At 37.6% G+C, this 7,354-nt stretch overlaps 1 protein-coding gene across 9 annotated transcripts in view; it reads left to right on the top strand.

Annotated features, from left to right (window-relative positions):
• si:ch211-1e14.1 (UPF0606 protein KIAA1549) overlaps positions 1-7,354 on the top strand; it is a 40,037-nt gene that overhangs the window by 20,203 nt on the left and 12,480 nt on the right. For 7 of the 9 annotated variants that reach the window (XR_004948129.1, XM_036212572.1, XM_036212573.1 and 4 more), the window contains exons 12-14: positions 4,159-4,296; positions 4,474-4,752; positions 5,501-5,724. Coding sequence is in view for 8 of the 9 variants with exons in the window: in XM_036212572.1 (XP_036068465.1) it covers positions 4,159-4,296; positions 4,474-4,752; positions 5,501-5,724 (641 nt within the window). In the remaining variant the exon portion in view is untranslated. The remainder of the gene's footprint in view (positions 1-4,158; positions 4,297-4,473; positions 4,753-5,500; positions 5,725-7,354) is intronic. The other 2 variants (XM_036212577.1, XM_036212576.1) reach the window with 1 other exon arrangement.

Here is a 7,354-nt window from a genome sequence, read left to right as displayed (position 1 = left end):
AATTATGTTTTAAAGTAAAAATGAATTATATTTCATAATAAAATGGTCCATTTAAATTTTAATGAAATGTATTCCATAATAAAATGGTCAATTATTTATTGAAAAGACTTTTATTGGAGTGTTGCTTGATTAAATAATGTTGTATTTATTTATTTAATTAAGAACAGTTTGGGCTTCCATATATATCAGGCCTTTGCCATTTTTGGAGTGTCCAAATCCACTATTACAAAATACAGTTTTCTGAAAATTTCCCAGAAGTGTCTGCAAAAAAAAACTACCTAATCAATGCTCACTAGATTGGTGAATGTAGAACACACTGCATTTGAATGATTTGCTGTTAAAAAATATAAATATAGTATATATATATATATATATAGTATTTTTTTATTTTAAAATTTAGAAATGCAAATTTTAAACAAGAAAAAATCTTAATATGCTGAATGTGTCTAAAACAAACTTATATTTTATGGATTTAAAGAGCTTATATATAAATATATATATTTTTTTTAATTTAGAAATGCAATTTTTAAAAAAGAAAAAAATCGTAATATACTGAATGTGTCTGGAAAAATATTTGATTTTATGGATTTTAAGAGTTTTTTGGGGTTTTTTTGGAAAGAAAATTGAGGTCTTATTTGACTCTAAAGAAAATAAAACATTTTTGTGGATGAAACTATTGATTATATCTAAGAAATAGACCCAAAGAAAATGGTTTACTTCCTGTTTCAACCTAATTAAATCAATCAAGTTGCTATTTTTGTCACTATTTTTATTTATTTATTTGCAATAAGGACTCCGCCATGTTGGAGCCAAGCAGTGATTGGTCCAAATCAGACTGAGTCAATATTTCAACAGCAACCACTCTGGCCAATCAGGAGTGAGCTTGTTAGAATGCCACACCCCTACTATATTAAAAACGGGCTACATGAAATCTATCAAACGTTTGATGCAGGGACCAGCAGGCTCCGCCTACTTTTACTGCGACATTCGATTGGCCAATTTATAACTTGAATAACTTTATCAAAATATGAAAAAATAATTAGATTTAGCAGAGCAAGAATGGTTATTCTGACCAATAGAGTGACCGAGGAACTGTTTGTTTCTCTATAGAAGTCTACGGGATTTTGGCTTCTTGGAGCCACTTCCTGTTTGGGATGTAAGGGGGAGGAGTCACTGGCTTTATGACCGATAAGCTAAAAATCCACACGGGAAGTACAGACAAATATGTGATTACGGTAAAAAAAATACAGTAAATATTTTGGTCAAAATTGTGGAATTCTTGGATTTTGTTTGTTTAAAAGTTCAGTTTAATATAATTTAAATGGATTCTAACACAAAGTAAATCCGCTTTGTGTTAGAATCTGTTAAAAAATCAACACTTCATGTCTGTGAAGTGTCGCAAAAGAAAAGATTTAGGAAAAGATTTGATCTAAAAAAACTTAAAGTCCATTCGTCAACAGTCTTTTATAGAGTAATGGAAGAGAGAAAAACATCAACAATCAAATCTCCAGTGTTAAAGAGTTACGTTTTGACAAAGAAATGTCATTTATAGATCAGTTTTTTGGTCTCTGAATTTTTATCGATGATTAAAAGTTGCGTTCCTCCTTTCACTTTTGTCACCTGAGCAGCAAACATCTCGGTGACACCTGAGCCTCTTCTGTCCACAAACCTCTAAACTCCACATTCAGTCGTCCTGAACTCTGGAAGCAGCTGCTCACCGGAGGTCTGCGTTAAATAATTAATAAACTGTCTGGACGTGCTCCCCAGCCGCTCCCTGAAGAGGAAGAATCAGCATTTACGCTCTGAATATCTTAATAAGTAACATTTTTACTAGAGTACAAGTACTTCCAGCTATAGCATGATCGTAAAAGTCTAAAAATAAATTCCTCGTGTTCAAAAACGATGTGAGATAAAAACAGCTCTGGTCCCTGATGGAGAATGATTCATAAAAACTTTTGCTATATAAAGATATTCTGAATTGAACGACCGACTGAATAATTTCCTTTGTCGGCCCTCAGTGTGCTGCTGTACATTATGTATGCTTCATCATTTATTTCCCCAGATTGGAGACGTAAATCTTTAATGTTTCAGCTGAAGAATGGATTCATGGTCAGCTTATGCTCCTCGTTTATTAAATTTGTAAAAAAAATTATCCTTGTTCTAAAAAAGGCCTCGATTATCTCATTATACTTCAACATTTTTTACTTATTGACAAAAAAAAACATGTGGCAAAGCTTTCTGTTCCAGTATCCTCTAAATTTTTGTTTAAGTTTTATAAGGATAAAAGGATGTTTGACACATTTTTTATCATTTTATTATTTGTTTTATTTCAAGCTAAGCCACAAAAAAGCAGATGGAGGCTAATTTCAGCTGCTAATTCTGAGTCAGACGTTTAGTATGGAGTTAAATCAAGTAAAGTGAATGAAAAAACAGATTTTGAATGTGAAAAAAACTGCTAAACTCAAAAGTACAAATTTAAAATTTGAAGGAAATATTGAAAATTAGAAAAATAAAATTAAAAAATTTGAAATAATGTAGCTTTCTGTTTCTGTATTGTTTCAATTTAAATTCCTTTTACAATTTAAAGTTTTTTGAATGATAAAATATATTATTTTTATTTTATGCTTTTATTTTAAGCTAAACTATAAAAAAAGTAATTTGGAGGCAGATTTCTGCTGTTTTGTTTGAGGTCAAATCAAGATCAGCTAAAGTGAAAGAAAATCCAGAATTTTAATTTGAAAAAATATATATATATTGAAAACAGTTTTTAAACTATAAAGAACACTGTAAATTTGATGGAAATATTCTAAGTTTAAATAAAAAAAATATTTTAAACCTGAAAACATAAACTGATCAATTTAAAATTTGAATTAAAAATAAACTATAAACTCTAAATCTGTTACACTCATCTGCGTTTGCCATTTTGTCTTGCTCCCTGAATCTAGAATTCCAAAATCAAATGTCCGAGAAATTTCCCAGAAGTCTTTGCGAGAAACCAGACTGCATCGATCCTCATTGAATTAGCAAATATAGACCACAATGTAATGAGTTTAAACAATTTTTGTGAAAAAATTTGTTTAAATGGATTTTTTTTAGATAAACCATTAACATTTCTTAATCGGAACACGGTGGAGTCATAAATAAGTATTGTAAAATGTTCGTATTAATTCAGATTTACATTAAAAAAATAAAAAAGTGTCTGAATTGCTTTAAAATCCAGATTTTCCTGCTCTGTATATTGTTTTTTTTGTAGTAAGGAATGAATTTGAACAATGGTGACATCATTTCCACTTTAAAACAGCGTCTGTTGTTACCCCTCCCCCCTCACTGAATGACGTCACCATAACCTCCATCACATGATGACAAACATGGCCCCGCCCCCAAGTCAAATGAGTATCAACGCTAAAAAAAGGTTGAATTGAAACTTGAGGAATGAAAAAGAAGAGGGAGAAAAACGGAAAAACCACGGTTGAAAATACAAAACAGCAGCTGTTACAAATTTGATCAAAGTTTTACATTTTTTAATATATGTTTTTCCAAATTAAAAATTGACAATTTTATTTTTCAAATTTCAATATTTCTTTTTTAGATTTTAATTTTTTTTTCTTCATTTCAAATTTTCCTTTTTCATTCTTTTGTATTTTCTCCAAGTTTACAATTCTTTTGAATTTAAAACTGTTTTCAAATTATCAATTTTCCCCCCAAATTTACAGTTTTTTTTTTTTTTTATTTTATTTAAAATGTTCCTGATTTGACCTCCAGGTTTGCCAGAAGGTGAATCTTTTACCTGTAACTCTACAGCCGCTTCATGAGGACTCTGCAGAAAAACTGTGGAATTTTGTTCCATTTAACTGACAAGACACACATTTTAATTTTAAGGCGATTGTGGGTTTTATTTTAGCCTTAAATTGCTATCTTTTTTATTATCAGGCCCCTTTATGTGACTTTTTGTAACTTGTGAGCTCTCATGTCAGAACCGACCCTCCAAATATCAGCTGGCTTCACTTCTCACGCTCGAACCAAACATTAAATGTTTCTTCTTCACGTCTGCTCTCCTTTCTGCTGAATGCAGCTTTAAGAGTCAAAGTCCTTCATGATTCCTGTAGATGTGACCATGATGTTCTTAATGTAACGCAATCCTCACTGCTGCTCTCTCAGCCCTCCGATGAGTCCTCTCTTCATCAGCCACGGCCTCCCACTAAAGAGGAAATTCAGATTTCTGAGGATGAAGAGGAGGAGTATGATGAGGAGGAGGAAGAGGAGGAAGTAGAGGAGATGGAGGTTGAACAGGGGAAGGTACCGAGCAGTGTCTGATAGTTTGTAGTAATCGTACGTAGTGGTTTTGTGTTTGAAGTCGCTCGCTTGTGGAAGCAGCTTTTCAGTAGAAAGATGGCCGACGCCTCCCAGGTAGATCGCAGCCAATCGGCTTCATCACTGGATCAGATTCTCCTCTTCTTCACTGCTTCTGCTTAGAGATCCGTCCCTCTGCTCAAGAGCAAACACAGAATGAGCGAGGACCTGGAGGAGGAGGAGGAGGAGGAGGAGGAGGAGGAAGAAGAGGAAGAGGAAGAAGAAGAGGATGAGGAGGAAGAAGAAGAGGAAGAGGAAGAAGAGGATGATGAGTATTGGAAACCTACAGCAGGCGTGAAATCACCGGGGCAACAAAAGAGCAAATCTGCACAGAAGAACTCAGAGGTGGCAAAGACAGAAGAGACGAGAAAAGTTGTGTCTGAAGGGAGGAGAGCGCAGGAGGTACACGTGCTGTGGTCGTCATGGCAACCAGTGTTTGTTTGTGTAACTGTGAGGTCATAGCAGTAGATGCAGAGGATCATGTAGAGTTGTGGACGCCGTCTTTGTGTTTGCAGATGATGTCATCGCATGCGGAGAAATCCATAGTTCTTAGCATGTACTATAAATAGAGTAAATATCCTTTTTTTTGGGTAATTATTCCCATTTTTGTATGTCTATGTGTCCCTTAATCTGCCTCAGATTATTTCTGCCCCTCTGGATTAGCAGTTTGACATTAAGAAGCCCCCTCTAAGCCGCCGTTTCCCTCCGTGAGCGTTTGGGATTAGGGATCTTTGTGTCACTCCTCCGGTTTCTCGTCGCTCCGTCCCAACTCGCCGTCGGGAGTCCTTCACGGCCTGTTTATGCCTCCGCTGTCGGGAAGCCCTGAGGGTTTCACACAGAAATAGTCCTCCACCCCCCACCACCTCAAAGGAAAAGCCAGCAGCTCTGTGTTTACCCAGACCTCCTTCTCTGTCCTGCTTTCTCACAGACATCTTCTTTATCCATTGATTCCCAGCTGCCCCCTCCCTCTATAAAGCCCACTCTTTAGTTTTCAGCTAATTAAATTTTAAAACAGGTTTTGTAATCCTTTTTTATGTTTATATAGTTGTTTTACATTTAATTTGTCCTAAATGTTATTAAAATAATAATAACCTTTTCTCTCTGTTTACGTTTCTCCTCCTTTCACTCCTCTTTCTGCCCCTTCTCTCAGTTGCAGGCCCCCAGCGTGAAGGGCTTCGACTTTGCCAAGCTCCATCTTGGCCAGCAGAATAAAGATGATGTCATGGTGATCCAGGAGCCCGTCCCACCGGCGCCGCTCCCGACGGCCGTGAAGGACGGCCCCAGCCCATCTGACAACGGCGAGATCGCCACGTCCAAATCCAAAACCTCGGCTTCCTCCTCCAAGGCGTCCCGCGGCGGGAGGCGGAGGGAAAGGTCAGTACTGCTGAGGGGGGGTCGACTGATTTCATCGACGGTGTCATAACAGAGGAAGCAGTAAATGACAGAACAAATTTTAATGAGCAGTGGGATTAATTCAAATGTTCCTTTTCTATTTAATTGTGATGTTATGTTTGTGTTTTTAAAAATAGTTTTTCTGGAATAATTAAATAAAAGAGAAATCAGGAACGACTTTTGACGTAATGTTAAAATGTTTACACAATCGGATTCTGACGCAGAGAAAATATGCGACACTTTGCTAATGTAAAGCCGACACACAACACGATAATGACCCAAAGTGTTGCATTTCGCTGTAAAGTGACTTTTCTCCGCTTTAGAATTAACTTTTTTGTGTGAATGAATATTTAGCGCTAAAGCTCCAGTGTTTAAGGGTTAAAGCATAGATCTCAAACTTCTAGTTGTCGCACTACAATTGCACGCTAGCGGTCTACACCACGAATACATCCGGAAAAACAAACCGCTCAGTGGAAGCGAGGCTTAACTGAGTAGAAACACTCGCCAGAATTAACTGGACCGTACCGTACTGCTCAAGCATAATTTTTGTGAGATGCGTACTCAAATTTGAGGCTTTCCACGAATGTCTAACAGACTTTTTGCGCATGTACTATTGATGTATAACTTTTATATCATGTGTATGATGCACATAGCTCGTTAAAATTATGTAACTGATGCACAGTTTACTAATGAATTGCATATGGACTGCAAATCTCGTGGGTTGCGACCAAATCTTGTGACCCACGATAAAATCTCGTGAGCTGCGACCAGTTTTCATGGGTCGCGACCACATCTCATAGGTCATGACCAAATCTTATGAGCTGTGACCAAATCTCGCTGTTCATGACCAAATCCCATGAGCCGCGACCAAATCTCGTTAGCTGGGACCAAATCTTGTGGGTCACGACCAAGTCTTATGAGTCGTGACCAAATCTCGTGGGTCACGATTTAAATCTCAGGGGTCGCAACTCAAATCTTGTGGGTCACTTTAAAGTTTCAGGGGTTGCAACCAAATCTCGTGTCGCAACCAAATCTTGTGCTCCGGGACTAAATCTCGTGGGTTGCGATTCAAATCTTGTGGGTCAAGATTCAAATCTCAAGGGGTGCTACCAAATCTCGTGGGTCGTGACTCAAATCTTGTGACCCACGACTAAAGATCCCCGGTCGCGACCAAATCTCATGAGCTGCGACCAAATCTCGTGAGCTGCGACCAAATCTCGTGAACCGCGACCAAATCTCGTGAGCTGCGACCAAATCTCGTGAGCTGCGACCAAATCTCGTGAGCTGCGACTAAATCTCGTGAACCGCGACCAAATCTCGTGAACCGTGACCAAATCTCGTGAGCTGCGGCCAAATCTCGTGGGTCACAACTAGGGGTGTGCCAAAATATCGATATTGCAATATATCGCGATATTTAGTCCTGCGATCGATTCTCGATGGGTTCTCACCAAGTATCGATATTATATTTTCATTTAAAGAGGCTGTAGCGCTGAGCGTCTGAGGAACTATGGGCGCACGCTGCGTCAGACTTTTAATAGCGATGCACGCGCTCGTTCAGGAGAAGCACCGGTGAGATACAGGCTCTGTAGCGCGTGTGTGAAGCATGTCTACC

The sequence above is a fragment of the Oryzias melastigma genome, linkage group LG6 (genome assembly GCF_002922805.2).
Source record: "Oryzias melastigma strain HK-1 linkage group LG6, ASM292280v2, whole genome shotgun sequence".
NCBI lineage: Eukaryota > Metazoa > Chordata > Actinopteri > Beloniformes > Adrianichthyidae > Oryzias > Oryzias melastigma.
This window is presented reverse-complemented; position numbering and strand designations above follow the sequence as displayed.